Source organism: Micropterus dolomieu, linkage group LG19 (genome assembly GCF_021292245.1).
Source record: "Micropterus dolomieu isolate WLL.071019.BEF.003 ecotype Adirondacks linkage group LG19, ASM2129224v1, whole genome shotgun sequence".
NCBI classification, from domain to species: Eukaryota; Metazoa; Chordata; class Actinopteri; order Centrarchiformes; family Centrarchidae; genus Micropterus; species Micropterus dolomieu.
The window spans coordinates 6,464,308-6,483,828 of NC_060168.1; the positions used below are offsets into that span (position 1 = coordinate 6,464,308).

The following is a 19,521-nucleotide window of genomic DNA, read 5'->3' on the forward strand; positions in this document are numbered from 1 at the left end:
AGCATAACTAAGGGATGGTTCAGGACTACCTGAGCCAGCCCTAACTATAAGCTTTATCAAAGAGGAAAGTCTTAAGCCTACTCTTAAATGTGGAGATGGTGTCTGCCTCCTGAACCCAAACTGGAACCTGGTTCCACAGGAGAGGAGCTTGATAGCTGAACGCTCTGGCTCCTAGTCTACTTTTGGAGACTCTAGGAACCACAAGTAACCCTGCATTCTGGGAGCGCAGTGCTCTGGTGGGGTAGTAAGGTACTATGAGCTCTTTAAGATAAGATGGTGCCTGACCATTAAGAGCTTTGTAGGTAAGAAGAATGATTTTAAATTCTATTCTGGATTTTACTGGAAGCCAATGCAAAGAAGCTAAAACAGGAGAAATGTGATCTCTTTTCCTGGTTCCTGTCAGAACACGTGCTGCAGCATTCTGGATCAGCTGAAGAGTCTTAATGGACTTTTTCGAGCAGCCTGATAATAAGGAATTGCAAATCGAAGCTCAAATACCGTGGAAAAACCCCATTCATTTCAATGGGATGTCGAACCAACGCACATTTTGCCTCATAACTACTATATCTCACAATCATAAACCTTATGTCTACGTGTTTAGGGGATACTGCCAGTTCCTATGGTATAGGACACGCCTCTGTGCGATGACGTTTTCATTTCTCTACATCCCAAAAACTGGAAAACATATTTTAATTAACTCCCCGAATCCACAAGTTTACATGTTCCATTAGTTTCCAGGGAGATACTGATTTTATATAGTGACTTTGCTGCTGTAAACTTTACTTTTGTTGCTGCTCTGAAAACAGTTTGTTATAATAAAATATAAAATTTGATTACTGTTCTGAAGTTATTCTTTTTTAAATAACATATTTTTAAAAGGCAATTATTTAGTAATGAAAAACCAATAAGAGTGTAGATAAAGAACAGAATCAATAAATAATATCAATAAATAGTATCAAAAAATAATATCAATAAAAGCCTAACAATATAAAATAAATGCAAATGCAAAGACAAGACCTACAATGAAGTGATCCTACTAACAGATTGATATATCGTATTCCCCTGTGCCATAGAACTCCATTTTTGTGTGAAAAGCATTAAGAAAAACCTAAAGTAGCCATGCGGACCCCAAACAGACCACTTAAGTGATTGATTAGGGCTATCATTGTATTTCTGGCCACCAGTCCAATATGAACTTGCTTTTTATCTCAGTTTTTGCTTTTTAGTGCTGAAATCAAGTCAGCATCAGTTTGATAAAGTGTGTGTGTGTGCGTGTGTGTGTGTGTGTGTGTTTGTGTGATGTATTCTTTCTTTGTCTCTGCAGGTGCTGAGAGGGTCTTTAGAGATTATGGTGCATCGGACTAAGTCCCTAATGATGGATTCAGACAATGACCATCATTCCATTCTTCATGACCACAACCAGCTTCTGCTGAGACAGCAACTTGAAGCACTTGACAGGGCTGTATCTATGCTGCAGGTGACCTGTCTGATTTATTCTACAGGTCTTACAGGTCTTAGTTAGTTTACACCTGCTTTATCAATGGGCTAGAAATGTGTAATGCATTTATATTTTTGGATTAATTCTTCTTACAAGACTTATAACAACGAGATGAGCATGATTGTGGCATTGTGCAAACCAAAGAATGTAGATGTCATCTGATTCTGATTCCACTGCTCTGTGTCATTGTCTATCAGACCTTCTCTTGTCTAGTGCTGAAGACCTTTTCCAGGGACTGCAAGAGGATTTCAGGGGTGATCTTTGAACAGACCATGCCTTCTTCTGGACACTGGAGTCCCAGCCTCAGGGCAGGTACTGAACTCTGACTGTTATTAATGGTGAAGACATAAACTCAGACAACAGATATTTGCTGAACCCCAACGACTCAGAAAGATATGTTAAAGGAATACATTATATGGGCTGTTGTATGTCCGTCATCCATCCATCGTCAACCACTTATCCTGCATACAGGGTCGCAGGGGGGCTGGAGCCAATCCCAGCTGAGATCGGGCGAAAGGCGGGGTGCACCCTGGACAGGTCGCCAGTCTATCGCAGGGCTGTTGATGTTAATTTTGGAATGGCCCTCCCTTCATTTCATCACCCAAAGCCACTGAAAACCTGGCTTCGAGCCAATTAGCCCGGAAGTACTTAACACCTAAAGTTTAGTGCTGCTTTGCTACATGCATGTTCTATTCCTCAGTCATCCAGAAGTTCACTTCATGACTCTTTATGGTCATTTCTAAATGTTAGGGTTTGAATGGGATCACATAAAGTTAGTAAAGTAAAGCAGTGCAGCTTTTTCCAGGTAGTCATGCTGAGCGTGCCGTGAACAGCTGCAAGCAGATGGCACAGTGCGAATGAAAATCAGGGAGGCAGTTTTACAGGCTCAGGCAGCACTTAGACACAAGGATGTTGTACGACAGGTACAGAGCAAAGGGGGGGTTGGATTGAGTTGAACAGCCTTAATGGGGCAAAGCAAAGTAATAGGCAGGAGGAAACTGGTTATAGAGGAGAGTCTCCAATATCTTTGTCAATGGTTAGGCGAGGATCCAACATGTCCTTTGTGTTGAGGTATAGTTTAAAGAGGTGGTATTCTGCTCATTTTCAGGTTCAAAATCTTAATTAGGGGTTGTACCAGAACAGGTTTACATGGTTTAATTTTGAAAAAAACACATATTTTTCTCATACTGCACATTGCTGCAGCTCCTTTTTTCACCCTGTGTGTTGTACGCTCCGCTCTTGAGCTACAGAGTGATGCATCTTACTTGTACAAAATCTTTGTTGGGAGTTGCACATGCACAGTTCCCAGGTAAGGACTACTAGCCAATCAGAAGCAGAGAAGGGCGGGTCATAAGAAACAAGGTAGTGTGATCCAAATCAAAGCCGCTTCAGACTGCGACCGTAACCTAGCCAACGTAATGACAACTGCTGCGACGTAATGTTCAGTGCGACACATCCACACAGCTCTTAAAATATATACAGTCTACGGTTAAAACGTTTCAACATTCCTCAGAATGTAAAGACAGATAAGCGGTATGAAAACCTTCCAGCTGTGTTTTCCTCTGCCGTTGTTGCTGCAGGGGTCTGTGTGACGGCGGGAGCAGAGGGCTCTGTGAGCGGGCGGCTGGCCGCAGCCACTTGCGGAGCTCCTCAACTCCGGAAATATTCAAGCACATTTTTGTTCCGCCATCACTTTTCATAAAACTGTCAATATTCGAAATCTTCACAGCTGATTTCTCACGTCAAAACTTCTCAGAAGTGGATTTAGTGATTAAATTCCATACGAAAACTGTAAAATATAAAACTTTCTGTTGCTGGCCTCTGTCTGGCACGCGCAATGATGATGCAGTGAATAGTGAATATTCTCTCTGACCAATCAGCAGTCTGTCATGTTTTCACGTTACATTTTAGTATCCCTCAGCTCGCTTAGAACCTCGATGGAGGTAAGGTGCTACGAAAAAAAGTACCTGGAAGCAGGTACAGGTACAACATTTCTACAATGGAAAACCAAACAAAGGCGAGTCGAGCCAAAGGGCCTCCGCTCAGACTAGCTTGGTTTGAGGGCGTGCCTGACCCCGCTAGCCGCTTGGCAAGCTTTATGACGCGTTTTCATTGTGACGTCACAAGTAAAGGAAGTGAAGGGCTGGACTACAAACAAGCTGTTTTCAAGCGGTTCAGAGCAGAGCTTTCTGTGGGAGATGGGAACTCCCTTTGGGCTGGAGTTTGGGCTTTTTCACTTTGCAAACCTGTTACATGCACAAAAAAGATATATAACTCAATAAAGGAGAGGGAAAAAGCCAAAAGCATAATACCACCTCTTTAACTTAGTATATGAGCTAGTATATCAATACTATATCTTGAATATCTGCTGAATTTATATCCGAATGTAAAATAAGCAGTAGCATCTGCTGAGAGCAAGCAATTAGAAGTAACCTCACTGGATGCAAAATGAGAAAAACTCAGGCAGCAAGCAATTTTGAACAAGCATGATCTAGGGCAGCTAAAGGCAGGAAGTGATGATGGAAAATGAAAACAGCTTATAAAGGAGACGGTGCCCACTAATCTCAGAGCAGATTTTGTGTGCTAAAAAACACCGTGAATTCAATGCAGCTTAAAGCTAGGTTAGGTCAGGGTTAGAGAACAGCGTTCCCTCTCAGAGGGCCCAGTAGATTTATGACGGCACAGCCTGGTCCCCAATGCAGGGCCCGGTCATAGGTCAAAACATTTAACAAGAATACTGGGCTTCCAAAGGAGTTCTCACCCAATGTTTTGGTCCATTTCACTGTGTACTGATCATTCTGTTTCTCTGTTGGTGCACAGGTTTTCCCAGCAGTCCCAGTGAGTATGCATCTCTTGCAGCTCAGACTGTGGTTGGTCAGGTTTTAGAGGGTGTGGCACCATTGTCTGATGATGCCCGTGTCCAAGCACTGAGTATAACAATGACAGCTTTCATGGAGGCATGGATGGAACACATCCTGAAACAGAAGATCAAATTCAGGTACGTTGTGGTCATGGCATCATACAGTGTCCACCACAGTGTTATCCACCAAGTCCATGACACCATTTAAAACAGACATTAAGAACTTTTATGGAATGGGGCACACTGTAGTAGTGTTGTAGTTAAGACCACCCAAACCGAGACCAAGTCATGACCAAGACCAGAGTGTATCGAGACCGAGACAAGACCAAGACTTTGAGGGACTGAGACCAAGGCTACATCCACACAACTATGTTTTCATTTTAAAACGCAGACCTTTTTCCACGTTCCAGACTAAAACGGTGAATCCGAACACCTAAAACTCCAGGGACAGCTGAAAACGGAGGACTTTAAAAACGACGACGCCGACACTCACATTTGGCTACCTGATTGGGTCATGCAAAGCTCTGTACTCCTGTGTTAATTTCAGTAACAGTAACACCTCGTCTGTCAGTCCATGCAAAAAAATCTCTGTTGTGGTTCTTCGCCATTGCTATTCTTTGTTCGTCTGTAGTAGTAGGCTTTCTTCTTTCGCTGTATCTTCTGCAACTGTGGAGTAGACAGTCTGTTTCCTGTTTACACCAGCAAGTGCATTGCCAGTTTACGTGAATGGCCACTAGATATGCATTTCAGTCATTTTAATATAGACAGAAATCAATTCTGATACGCAGCTAAAACGCTGGAGTGGACGGAGATAGTTTTCATTTTAAAACTCTGTTTCAAACAAAAACGTAGTAGTGTGTATGTAGCCCAAGCCAAGACCATGACCAAAGGAGGGCAAGACCGTCTCAAGACCAAGATCAGTGTCCCACACTACATGACACACAATAAAATGTGGAATGTGATCATACAGGGTACCCACGGGGTCTTAAAAGTATTGAATTTAATATTCTCAAAATGAGGCCTTAAAAGTATTGAATTTCATTTACAAAGTCTTAAATTTTGTTAACGAAGGTCTTAATTTTTGTCCTTTCGTAGAATTAAATAAATACTGTAACGTCATAAAGAGCTGTCAAATGTATAAATGTTTTGTGTGTGTTATGTTAAAGTTGACTACTTGACCACTCAGCTGACTGTCAGCTCTACACTAACTTGCCACCACTCTCCTTACAGAGCAGTGTCATCATTATTTTAGCCACTTTTCACAGTTACCTTTGTATACTGTTAATAGTATTTGCTGTTCAATTTTGTATTGTATTGTATTATTTGTTTTGATCATTCCAATAGCCTAATCACCTTAGTGTTTTTTAGAAATCGAGTTACCTTAGCCAGTTAGCCTTGTTGGCTACTAAAATGAAGAAAAGCATTGTCAAGCTTCTAAGGAGATCCGTCAGCGCTACAGAGTTTTGTCAGACCCTCTCTGTGAGCTTTCACTCCATACCTGCAGGAAAACCGGGAGAGGGGTATGGGGGAGAAAAAAAGACGAGAGACAACCAGCCGAACAACAACAAACAGTACTGAAAAGAAAACATATGCGGGAGGAAAATAGTCAAGCAGAACAAACAAAATGACACAGCACAGCAATTCGGAAGTGTAATAATGACAATTAGTTAAAATAATAAACTCGATGAAAAGCATAAATAACAACGCAACTATCAGTTTGGCAACCACAGACAACCCAAATTCGTTTGTAGATCCTGGAATGGAATAAAGTTACAGTCCTGAATGACATGCTCTAAATGTCTTATCTCTTTATTGTACCACAATGGGGATTTTAGTTTTTTCTTATTTTGCAGGATGTCAGGATTGTTCCAGATTGGAGTAAGTCTGCATGGGATAGGTGAAGACCTAGATATTGTGAGAAATTCCCACCAGTCTGCTAGGGATGTGCTCATGTTAATACTTTTAAAGCAGGTATGATGTTTGAAACTGGAGCTGATGAATGGCATATCGGAAACTTTAATTTCTTTACAGAATGTTTTTTATATGGCCGTCCATGAGTGGTCCAGTGGGCTCTGATTGATCCATTTTAAAATATATTGTAGTGCGTTTTTAAACTGATTCGTGGGGGTTTATTTTTCCACAATAATTTAGAGATATTTGAGTCCAGTAATTTAAACCAGACAGCAGAGGGCTGGGTGGATAACATTAAAAACAGGTAATTGATTTTAATTAGGACCATGGTGGTGACTCCTCCCTTGAGTGATATGGGCAATTTTGTCCATCGCACAAGTTCATCCGTAGAGGCATGTAGTTTATCCCTTTCAGTTCTGACAGCCTGGAGAAAATATTGACACCCTGATATTTAATATTCCCTGACTTTAGCGGTGTGGTAGATATACTCTGGAAATCACACATTACAGGTAAAACTATGGATTTACTCCAGTTAATGGAGTAGTCTGAGATGGATGAGAATTTATCCATAAGTGTGATTGTCTCAAAGAAAAGTTTGTGAGTTTAGGAGGAAAAGTAATAAATCTGCATAAAGGCTTATCTTGTGGTGTATATTTTCTGTTTGAATTCCTTTCATTTTTAAGAGCTTTATTATTCGGTATATGTAACAGGGCTTCATGGAGTGTAGCTATTGAAACAAATAAATCCAGAGCCCTGATCTGTTCATCATCTAACCTTTGCTGGATGGATCAATTTGTGATGTGTATAAGGTTTTATAAAAATCTCTTTTTCTTTATTCAATTGTAATTGGTTGGCTAAGAATCTGCTGGATTTATTGGCATGTTCAAAGTTCTGAGCCTGTGCACTCAACTTTATTGCTCGACCATGGCGAGGCCTGTTGTGGAAGCTGTCCTGGAAGCTGTCCTGTTTAATCACTGTGTGGTCTTGGCCACTGTGCTGCATCTCAGTTTCAGGGTCTTGGCAATCTTCTTATAGCCTAGGCCATATTTATGTAGAGCAACCATTCTTTTTTTCAGATCCTCTGAGTTTTTTGCTATGAGGTGCCATGTTGAACTTCCATTGACCAGTATGAGGGAGTGTCAGAGCATCAAATTTAACACACCTGCTCCCTATTCATACCTGAGACCTTGTAACACTAACGAGTCACATGACACTGGGGAGGGAAAATGGTTGATCCATCTCCAATAAACCTCCTTCTTATCAGGAACAGGACTCAGCGTCGCTCCAGGACCTCTCATGGAAACTGGTCGTTCACGCTGAAGTTTGTTCCTCTCAGCTCTCTGCCGCTGCTTTTAACCAGTTCCTTCTGCTTGAAGTGTTCAAACTTCGCGACGATGGGCCTGGACCTCTGATTTTCCGGCTGCTGTCCTTCCAGGCGGTGAACCTGGTGGAGGCTGATGTTCTTCACGGTGTCCACGGGAGCTTCATCTGATTTTGAATGAAGCGTTTTACTGTCTCTTCTGGGACGTCGTCCGCCTGCCCCAGGATACCTGAGATGACCAGATTATCCCACATACTGTGAGCCTGGAGATTGATGATCGTTTCTCTAATGTTTTTATTTTCCATGGAGACCCCTGTCATTCCCTCTGTGAGAGATTTTACCGAACCTCATTCACCTTCGTTTTCCACTGCAAGTTCAGCCTGTTTCTGGCTGAATTCCAGGGATTCCCGTAGAGCCTGAATCTCTTCGTGAAGGACTTCCACCAAAATAATCAGGCATCAAAGCTGAACAGTTTCTTGTTTGAGTCCAGGATGTCTGCGAACTCACTGCTTTGCGTGGAGACAGCTATAGGTGAGTCTTCAGTGCGGTTTCTCTTGGGCTTCCCCATGACCACTTGGTGAAAACCCTGGTCAATGTAAACTTTAAGGTCCTCCAAAAACTCATCTTCGAGGTCCTCCAGAGCGATGGGATTGTTTTGATTGTTATTGGCTTAAATTTGCAGATTGTCCGATTAATAAAATGTTTGTTTAGCTGCGCGCCACCATGTTTGAATTGCACAAAGTCTCACGAGATTACACAAACGCTCATTGTGTCATCTTATCCTCACTGTCCGTCTCTCTCTCACTCAGATATTTTTCAATTCAAATTCAATTGAATTCAGATTTTCACTGTGCAGTCTAAACCCATTGACAATTAAGTTGTACAAAGTTGTCCCATTGGTAGCGTTGGAAATCTATGATTTGCAAGAAACAGGAAGTTGTTCAGCGTACATCTCACATCTGCACCAAACTTTACATTTATAATAATATTCCTGCCCTGAACACATCCATATGCCAACATTCACTCAAATTCATAGTGCCACCTGCTGGCAACAGGAAATGACACGATTTCCGCTGTGATGTACTACTCCAAGTAAGTTAGCCATATCAACTTTAAAACTGTCCCAGAAAACCCTCAACACATTGATGTTATGTTGTAAAGCTTGTGAGTTTTCCTTCAATGACATACCTGTCGCGTGGCAGTGAAGTTCCATGCTTTGCCGTTAAACAAGAGGTCATTGTTACTTCACTGTACATGCTCAATTCTATATCAAACTTGACATGCTTGATGGCGGTCCTGCATACAGAGGGAGAGAAAGAGGAGGAGAGAGGAGCTCAGTGCATCATTGGAAGTCCCCCGGCAGTCTAGGCCTATAGCAGCATAACGAAGGGATGGTTCAGGACTCACCTGAGCCAGCCCTAACAATAAGCTTTATCAAGGAAGAAAGTCTTAAGCCTACTCTTAAATGCGGAGATGGTTTCTGCCTCCTGGACCCAAGCTGGAACCTGGTTCCACAGGAGACAAGCTTGAAAGCTGAACCCTCTGGCTCCCATTCTACTTTTTCAACTAACCCTGCATTTTGGGAGTGCAGTGCTCTGGTGGGGTAGTAAGGTACTATGAGCTCTTTAGCTAAAACAGGAGAAATGTGATCTCTTTTCCTGGTTCCTGTCATAACACGTGCTGCAGCATTCTGAATCAGCTGAAGAGTCTTAATGTATATTGATGTATACTGTATACTGTATACTAAAGGAAGCATATTTAAAGTGAAGAGGATTGGTTCAAGCACAGATCCTTGTGGAACTCCATGACTAACTTTGGCGTGCATGGAGGATTCATCGTTAACATGTACAAACTGAGATCGATCTGATAAATAGGACTTAAACCAGCTTAGAGCGGTTCCTTTAATGCCAATGAAATGGTCCAGTCTCTGTAATAGGATCTAATGGTCAATGGTATCAAATGCTGCCCTAAGATCTAATAAAACCAGTACAGAGACAATCCTCAAATAAATTATTGCTATGTAGAAAGTCACACAACTGTTTGGTAACTGCTTTCTTAAGGATCTAGAGAGACATCGAAGGTCAGATATAGGTCTATAGTTTGCTAAAACATCTGGATCAAGGTTGGGCTTTTTCAGAAGAGGTTTAATTACAGCTACTTTAAAGTACTGTGGTACATAGCCTGTTGATAAAGACCGATTGATCATATCGAGTGAAGAAGTGCTCACTAAGGGTAAAACTTCTTTAAGCAGCCTAGTCGGGATGGGGTCTAAAGCTGCGTTTCGACCAAAGGAAATATACCCCGGAACTCACTGCGATTCTGTGGGAACACTATTAAATGTTCAATTTCAATACCATACACCAGAACAAGTTTGAGGATGTGGTTAACAGTGAGTCGGTTTATTAACACTTTGAATCTAATAGAGAGATAAACGCAGTACTAAGGCTGTCATTCTCAACGTCCACATGAATATTAAAATCCCCTACAATAATAACTTTGTCCGTTTTTAAGGACTTAAGTTGACAGAAACTCTGCAAATTCAGAGAAGAATTCAGAGTACGGACCAGGTGCTCGGTACACTATAACGAAGAGAATTGGTTGCAGTGATTTCCAACTTTGGTGTGAAAGACTAAGAACAAGGCTTTCAAATGAGTTATAATTTAGTTTATGTTTAGAGCTGATTAGTAGGCTAGAGTCGAAGATAGCTGCAACTCCACCTCCTCGGCCTGTGCCTCGAGGAATGTGAGTGTTAATATATTATATATATTCTCTCAGGTGAAAAGAAAGGGAGACAGCGCTCCGTGAGTGAACGGCAGGCGCTCTATGGATAGTAACCATGGCAACGGCTTCTATGCGCTACACAGCCGGAGCCTTTTTAACGTAAATTAAAATTATACATAGGCTAACTTAACCTAATAGCCCTGCATTTAGTCCTGATAACTATTTAGATTCTGGAAACTCAAAAAGCAAGGATCAGTCTCTCTTCCAATGATTTGTGCTGCGCGTCACGTACAAAAAGTTCAAGACAATTCAACTTCGGCAGCAGGCGGGCGTGTGCGTGAGGCGAGCACGACCGCGACAGTTTCACGGGAACGCACGCAGTACACCTTGTGCTCGACCACTTCACCTCACTGTAACAGGGAAACTTGGTACTGAACATAGACTGTTTCTGCTGCTCCCTGATAAAAGATAAAAAAGCACCTTATTTGTTTAGTGTTTGCAAACCACGTTATTGCACTTCTGTGTACATAGCAGTACATTTAAATCAAAAGTGTGCAATACACTACAGTAGAATTCATTATTCAATTTTGCACGTAACAGTGCGATTAATCGCAAGAAAATCATGCGATTAAAATTTTTTTATTGTTGCCTAATATTAATTCATTTACTAGTACACCTTTAGAGGAGAGAGATCTGATGTTTAAGAGTCCACATTTAATGATCCAATTCTTTTGCAATGTTGCACTTGTGGTTTTAATTTTAGGTTTTTATGCACAGCTCGTCTTCTGTTTACCTTTGATTTAAATCATTTAAATGGTCGGGGGCAGACACTGTCACTATGGGGTTCTGACTAGGTAACTCCTGAAATGGTGGAGCAGAAAAGTGTGTTAGACTGTGACTCTGCGTAGGGTTTTTGTTGGGTAACTGCTGAAATAGAAGGGCAGAGAAGGGTGTTAGACAGCGACTGCCTCCTGTTGTCAACTGTAGGTTGTTATGGATTTGGTCCACTAATAAACTTGGCCAGATTTAGCCAGCAGTTTCAAATAAGACTCGATGCCTGTAAACGGGGAAAAAACTTGAAAATTGGCCGACTTCCTGTTGGGTTTAGGGTATGGCTCCAAGAGAGTTATTTTTAAGACTAGAGATGATACATTGGCCCCCCACATTTCATACAGCTGCATAAAATGTACATCAGGGGCTGCTGCTTTGAGATATTGTAGGGGGCGCTATTGAGCCATTTTTCCACAACCACGCTGCGCAACAATAGTAGACTAAAGTTTTAAAGTTTTCTGAGGTTGTAAGCATCCCTGACCATGCAAAAGCTAAAAAGTCTCACATTTTTGTCCCTATGGTTATAAAGTGTTATAAAAATATGCTTTTTTGAAATTTTGTAGGGGGCGCTATTGAGCCAATTTTCCACAACCCTGCCCCCAAACCATATCAGCCAATGCACAACAACGGTTCTGATGAGTGTGCAAAGTCTTGTGAGGGTTTGACTATCCCTGGCCATGTAACTGCTAAAAAGGCTTTGGGGGGTGCTATAGAGCCAACGTGCAACCCTCAATCTTAAAAATGACATCAAATCGAAACATTACCAGTTTGAGACTGGCTGCAAAGGTTTGTAGCTCTTTGAGTACATTAAAGGCCTCAAATATCCATCCATCCATCCATCCATTGTCAACCGCTTATCCTGCATACAGGGTCTCAAATATCTGTTTAAATAATTGAATATGACGCAGGAAGCGCAACATGGCTTACTTCCTGTTGAGCAAAATGTCATTAAAAAGCAGAAATGTGGATTTTGCAATAAGACCAATAATCCCACCAAATATCATGAAGATCAAAGAAACTTTTTCCAAAACGTGGTGTTTGTTTAGGGCCGCTATTAAGCCCCCTGGCCACACGCGACCCCAATCACTGCAGAACATTGGATTTCCCACCAGACCGGAGGTGTGTGCACCTCTGAGGATTTGAATATCCTAAGCAAAAACAATAGGTTCCTTGCACTTTGGTGCAACCTTTGGTTGGTTGTCCATAAATATATGTTTATTCCAACACAAATCTGAAATCAAAGATCTTTGTACAGCTTGCATATGTGGAAACCGTCAGAACCACAAACGAGCCTCAGCTTTATATGGTACCTAATCCTTGACGAAATCATGTCATAAGGGAGAGGTAGACAAAGTGTCTGTGACTGACGGCCAAGGCCAAATTTCGTATCTTTTACCTCAGCCAACAAACCACTATTTTGTCAACCTGCATTTGCACATGGTGACATTTAAATGTATGCTGTGTGTGTGTGTGTTTGCCTCTCCTTCAGTGTACATAACTGGGTTCCTGGTGCAGCAAGCTGCTGATATATTCTTCCCCCCTGAGCAGTGTGTTTGTTGTTCCTCAGTGTGCAAGGAGCTCTGCAGCTGAAACAGGACTTTGATTCTATCCGAGAGTTGATCAGGTCAGACAAGTATGGGCTGTCAGCTGAACTCCACCAACGACTGCTGAGCCTCCGGTATCACAATCTGTTTTACATCCTGCCTTTTAGATAGCTATTCATGATGAACATCACCACACTGTAATGCAGCTTAAGTTTATCGAACAAGACCAGGCACATATATTGATTATCAACATAAGTGTTGTTTCATATTCATAATGAACTGTGAATGTTCAAGTGAATTGAATTAATGTGTTTCACTGTAGAGTAAAATGAGGCCTACATTTCTGTGAATGGTCACAGCTGTACTATCTACCACACATTTTTGAGACAGTTGCTATAGTGGGAATTGGCTCCAATTTTAAGTGTGCATTATTTTAGACCTGATCAAACTGTGCCTTCTTTTTGGTCACTGAACAAGCTATCCTCAAATACAAACATATGAAATAAAATTCACTTCTATATGTTGAGAATATAAAATGACTTGGTGAACTACATTTACATTACATTTATTTATTCATATTGACATTTTCCAATATAGATTCCTTAAAAATGTAGTCTTAAAGCCATGTTCCTAATTTGGAAAGGCCAAGGTGAAGAGAACCTACACCCATGGTGATCATTTTCATACAACTTTTGGTAATCCTCTGTCTGCAGGGTTTTTCAGCAAGTGGATTCAGCAGTGGTGTGTCTGCTCCAGCAGCCACAGGCCAAACCATACCTACAGTCCAGAGCCTGGGAGCCCTTCACACGCTGCTGTGAGTATTCATTTCAGCTCAACTGTATTTATATGTGTCAATTCATAACAGAAATGATCTCATTGCACTTTTCATACATAGCAGGTCTAGACCGTACTCTTTGTAAAGTATCACACCAGTCAGTTCGAAAGTCAGGGAATCAAACAATGTTCAAAGTCTGGAACTTTATAACCTGGATAACACTTTCTGTTCATGATCATTTCAAGTAGAAGTTGGCAAACTGAAATAACATTTTATCCTTTGCTGTCGGTCATTGGGACTATTTTTTCTGTACAAAGTACTTGAAAATCACGTTCTTTGGATTATCATAAATAATGAGGTCACTGCTCCTGGAAAGGCAAGTTGCTTTTAAGATTTTCAAATGTCATTTTTATGCTTGCTGCACAGGACTAGGGATGAACCGAATGTTCAATCACCAAAATTAATCGGCCGAAAATAGCAAAAATGGCACTTTCGGTGTTTGGCCTAGTAAGTCAAAAGACTGATTAAATTTAACCAAACAATTACGTTGACATGTTGGCAGTGTGGAAGCATTTCAAAGTGTCAGAGAAAGACGTAAAAATCGCTTTTGCAGACACTGTTCTGCTGAATTGTCTCCTAGCACATCCACTCCATCTGTGGCTGACTTCTTAGAAAAGGCAACAAACGGTCTGAACCGCTTTGAGTGTTTCTGTCACTCGTTACTGAGAAGGCGATTAAGCTAGCCGAACCTAAATTTGGAGTGCACACGTATTCAAGCCTTTATGATAACTGGAATAAGATTAATTGGATTATATTCACAGAAAGTATTGGTATAAAATATTACATGTGTACATTAAAAGTAAATGGACACATGTAATTTACATTATCCGACCTTGGACCCACCCGCCATAGTCTGAGTAAAAAGCACATTTTGACTATGTAATTTTTTTTGGTACAAAAAAATGTGAATGTACTTTGTGATGGCAATTCGAGTTTTCAAATAAACATTTTAGGCAAACACTTGTCTTTCTGTGTCTTTCTGTTGCAAAGACACTCAGCCCTAGTACAGACAGGCACATGTTGTAAAACAATGAAAGGCATGATCCCCTGGACACATCACATACATTTACCCAGTAGCCGATAAACCAGAGGCCCTCAGTGAATGACATTAATTATATGACTGTGTTTGGAGATGGTACTCATGGAATTGCCATTACAACTTGTTCGGTGTTCTTTATATTTGCCTTTGGCTTCAGCCAAGAATTTTCATTTCGGTGCATCCCTACACAGGACTTGTACATGACACTCACTGAATCTGTGGTAGAACAATCAGTGAATTGCAGTTTCTGACACATTCCCAACTCAGTTAACATTTGGACTCAGCTACATGCCATTTGTTGTTTTTAAGCCATTTGAGTATATTTTTGGCTTTGTTTGGGTTTGTTGTCTTGTTGGAAATAAGCCGTCTTCCAAGTCTGTGCCAGACTGATTTCTGTATAACTGTAACATCACATGACTTCCAGTACCCTTCCAAGATCTTGCCCTCCTATGTCCACAACAGGTGGCTGCATCGCGCTCTGGACCCATGTTCTTTTGGGAAAACTCTGTGTCACAAGAAGCCAGTGGCAGTAACCCCTGTGTGTGATTTCAGGTCCAGCCAACAGCAGTAGAGACAGCATTGATGCAGTGGTGGGGAGCAGTATAACCAACCTGAGGGAGGGTGAGGACCCGGCTCAGTCTGATTCCGCAGTTGTGACCACTGACCTCCCTCCGGTGGACCCATCTACCCCCGAAGAACCCTACCTCGCTCCAAGGTACAATTTTACAACTTGACGATGTGGAGGCAGTTATTGCTCAGTGATTTAATTGGTGTCAGTGCTGTAAAGCTATAATTCTTTATTAGTGTGAATGCTATGCAATAGTTTTTGCTGTGAATGCTTTACAGCATTCACAACATATGTTCTTCTATCGATTCCGGAATTCTTTATTTTTATTATTGGTGTGAATGCTGTAAAGCATTCACAACATATGTTATTCTACGGCGATATTCTTTATTATTGGTATGAATGCTGTAAAGCATTCACAATATATGTTCTTCTATCAATTCTGGAATTCTTTATTTTTATTATTCTTCCGCTCGTTTTTTTGCAACCTAATTAGTTCCACAGTTTTCAACGTAGAAATGTCATCCAAAGCTTAAAATATTCATCTCAATTTGGAATCGATTGCTTGTATTCAGAATTTTGATAACCTTCATACTTTTAAAGATATTCAAGGTTTTCCAGGCATTTTTCCCCATTCAAGTGGATGGATGGAACCTTCAAAAGTCCCCATTTTCACCCATTTTCACACTTTTTCAAGGCTTTTCAACTGTTAACTACTCATTCATACTTTCAGCTACAAAGTCCATTCAAAATGGAAAAGTTTCCACATCTTTCCTTCTTTCTTCGTATTATTCAACTTTCAAATCCTATTCAAACACTTCAATCTATTCAACTTTCTTTTAAACTTTGTTACAATGAACGCCAATGAGAAAATCATTCAAACTCACTGATTCAACCTCTTCCCACCAATTCATACATTCACGTAGAAAAACCATTCCACCTTTAAAACGTTCACAAACCTTTGGAATCTTTCCAGTGAATTCAACTTTATCACATATCTTATGCTTTTTACACAATGTCAATTCAAGTTCAAGTTTCATATCGTTTTCAGCCTGTTTTCTGAGTTTATAATGGGAGCGGATTGAGCGGAATGTTGGCAGTTAGAGGCAGAGGACCAACCGACATAATTGGAATTCACTTCAAAATCGCTGTATCTCCCACATTTTTCACTCTACATACGTAATTTTTTCACAAGTTGCAGGAAAACTTGATCTGACGATCATGTCCAACTTTGAAATTTTGACTTTCACAGCTGGTACAGTCGGCTTGAGAGTGAGAGGAGTCCCACTCAACTGTCACATAGACTCCCATACTAAAAAAGTTCTGCAGTTTCAGGAAAGAGGCAGAAAGGTGGAAATTTCTATATTGCTGCTGTGAAGCCATTTTTGACAGTAGACACACAAATCTCGGACATCATCTTCATGAGGATCTTATCTCTCTAAGAATATGGTTACTTTGGCACTGAGATTTACAGTCTGTTCTGTAGGAGCAGGAGAAGCAGAGCTGTGCTCCAGGTTAAAACTCAATGAGATCAGCTGTCTAAGCCTGTCTAAGTCAGACAGCTTTTAACATCGCCATGGAAACCTGGGAATGCAGGCTCAGCACACAGCTGATTGAGATGATGTAATGATGTAATGCAGACAACTCAGTAAACATGGCCCTTCACTACATCCTCCAGCACCTGGAGTCTCTAGGAGACTATACCAGGATCCTGTTTGTGGACTCTGCCTTCAACAACATTATTCCAGCTCTGCTGCAGGACAAGTTCTCCCAGCTGATCATGCCTGCAGGTGTATCACAGACTTACTGTCCAGCAGCAAGCGGCACCTGAACCTGGGAAAAGATGTCAGCACTAGTTCCCCTCAAGGCTGTGTTCTTTCCCCTCTGCTCTCCTCCCTGAACACCAACAGCTGCACCTCCAGTCACCAAACCACCAAGCTCCTGTAGTGTGCAGATGACACCACTCTCACTGGGCTCTTCTCTTGTGGGGGATCAGTCTGCCCACAGGTGGGAGATTCACCATCTGGGGTCCTGGAGCAGTCAGATCAATCTGGACATCAATGCTCTGAAGACAGTGGAGATGGGCGGGTAGTCCAGGAAGAGACCAGCCGCACCATCCCCATCAATCTGTGCAACTTCACACTCAACACTGTGGAGTCATTCTGCTCACCCAGAACCTCCAGTTGGAGTTGATACGCTTATGTCACCTTCATGCTAATTACACGATTTCAAACTTTTCCAAGTTTTCTTACCCCTTTCTAAATATTTCAGGTCATGTCTTCAGAACACATCTTTTTCTCACATTTCTTCAACTTCTTCATAGCTTTCAGCTAAAAACTACATTCAAACCTTAAAATGTTCCACATTTATCAGTGCAGTTTGAAGTTTATTCAACTTTAAAATCTTATTCATATTCTTTAGAACATTTCCCATGTTTCCAAGATTTCATAGTCCTTCAGCTACTTTCTGCACATTAAAGCCAGCAATGCAGTGTAGCGTCAGCTTTTCAACAGTCCTTAAAACCTTCCACATCTTTTGTATTGTACTATTCAAATTTGTTCAAGCGAGCAATTCAGTTTAGCGCAAGCCCTTCATCATTCCTAAAACATTCCACTTCTTTCATACATTTGTACTATTCAACTTTTTTCAAGCCAGCAATTCAGTTTAGCGCAAGCCCTTCAGCAGACAGCATTCACACCGCAATTTCTTCAGGAAATGCTTTTCTAGTTTGCAATAGGTATTACGTTTAAGGCCTGTCCCCCTTAAAGTACCACTTAAGGTTCTGTGTTATTAGTATGTTTTGTCGGACAAAAGAAAAAACAATTGTGATGATGGAATTCACTAGTAAGAATTGTACTGCCTTTGTTTTGTGCTCCCAGTCTAGCTTTGGGTGCTGCTCAGCAGGAATGGTTGGACCTGAGGATCCACAGCAGCGCTCGTCGCTGGAGGCTGCCAGGACTGCAGTGTCTCTCCAAGTCTGAACCCTGAACACACAGACCCTGCAGAGATCTGACACACTCTCACACAGATATACATACACTTCACATTAATCTCTTTGGCTCTTTCCTTTACACATGGTAAGAACCATTCAGGAAAGATCCATTAATCAAAAGGTTTATTTTTGTATTTTATGTGTGATACCTCTGGAGGTTACTTTGAATGTTGCAAAACCTATTTATTTACTGATGTCATATTTGTGTTAATTAACAAATATTTGTTTTACCACTTGTCAGAAAACATTTTTATATTTCATAATAAAAATGTTTTTTATTCATGTTTCGTCATTATGGCTTCATGATAAAAAAAATGCTTTGCACACACAACATTTTTTATGTGCATATGGTGCATTCCATACTTTGCTGTATGGCAATGAAATGGAGTCTGTCTATAAATGTTCTGTATATACCACTCAAAGCTCTTTACTCATTCATACACTGATGACCGGAGGCTAAGGTGCCAACTGCTCACTAGAAACAGAATCTCATTCATATACACACAGTGATGGCAGAGCAATTTAGGGTTCAGTGCCAATTCAAGTCGGGGCCATAATGGTTTGCAGGTTCTGGAAGCAGAAACACACTTAGACTAGGTGGTAGTGAAACAAAAAAAGGGTTTTATGCAAACAGAGAGAGGGGTTGATGGGAATGGTGATGAGGCAATCTTGCATGGGTATGCAGAGGGCATTATTTTTTTCCCTGCCATAGTTTCAACAACTCTGTCTCTGACTGATTAGTACTCATTGCCTCCTTTAGTTAGGGTTAAGGCCCATTTATACTTGTGCGTAGGTGTGTCCGTCATTCTGCGATTACACCCCCAAATGCTAGTCGGCAGTAGCGCTGCAGCATCCACCGTGTTGACTTTTGCCGGCCAAGCAGGCTAACTTCCATAAATGGGGTTAAAATTGTATATGTGCGGCTGGTGTAGCCTTTTCAAATGTTGTTGACCGAATGGATCACATTCTGATAGCGAAACGAGTCATTTCGCTCGGGTTGCGAAGGTCAAATATATTGATTCATTGTGTTACAGCTGCTGTTTTGGCCGCTAGTAAATGTTACTTCAAAGTGCTGCGTACTTCCGGTCGGCTCGGCAGCATTGTGAGCCTTCCCAGCCGACCAATCACAGTGCTTACGGTCCGACTCGACGTGTAGTTACATATTTGAGGAGGTGCACGTCAGGCGATTCGACGCAGAAGTATAAATTACTCGTTAGGGTGGGGTTAGAAAACTGAACCTGTCCCATAATGGGAGACAGGAGGTCCACAGTCCATCCCTTGGAAGCCACCCCTCCTAAAGTTCCAGGAAGCCTGGTACTGAGGTGTCTCACAAAAATATCGTGGTTGATTATCAAATGGGGAGCGATTACGGGAATACCCTTGCCTCTTCCCGTAGCACACCAC

The 19,521-nt window shown here is 41.4% G+C and overlaps 1 protein-coding gene across 1 annotated transcript in view; it reads left to right on the top strand.

The window, feature by feature from the left end:
- ccdc142 (coiled-coil domain containing 142) overlaps positions 1–18,409 on the top strand; it is a 69,760-nt gene extending 51,351 nt beyond the window's left edge. Inside the window, exons 12-18 of the mRNA XM_046030396.1 lie at positions 1,325–1,477; positions 1,696–1,810; positions 4,319–4,496; positions 12,710–12,820; positions 13,400–13,500; positions 15,113–15,275; positions 18,005–18,409. Of these exons, the coding sequence (XP_045886352.1) occupies positions 1,325–1,477; positions 1,696–1,810; positions 4,319–4,496; positions 12,710–12,820; positions 13,400–13,500; positions 15,113–15,275; positions 18,005–18,113 (930 nt within the window). The 3' untranslated portion in view covers positions 18,114–18,409. The remainder of the gene's footprint in view (positions 1–1,324; positions 1,478–1,695; positions 1,811–4,318; positions 4,497–12,709; positions 12,821–13,399; positions 13,501–15,112; positions 15,276–18,004) is intronic.
- The last annotated feature ends 1,112 nt before the right edge of the window (positions 18,410–19,521 follow it).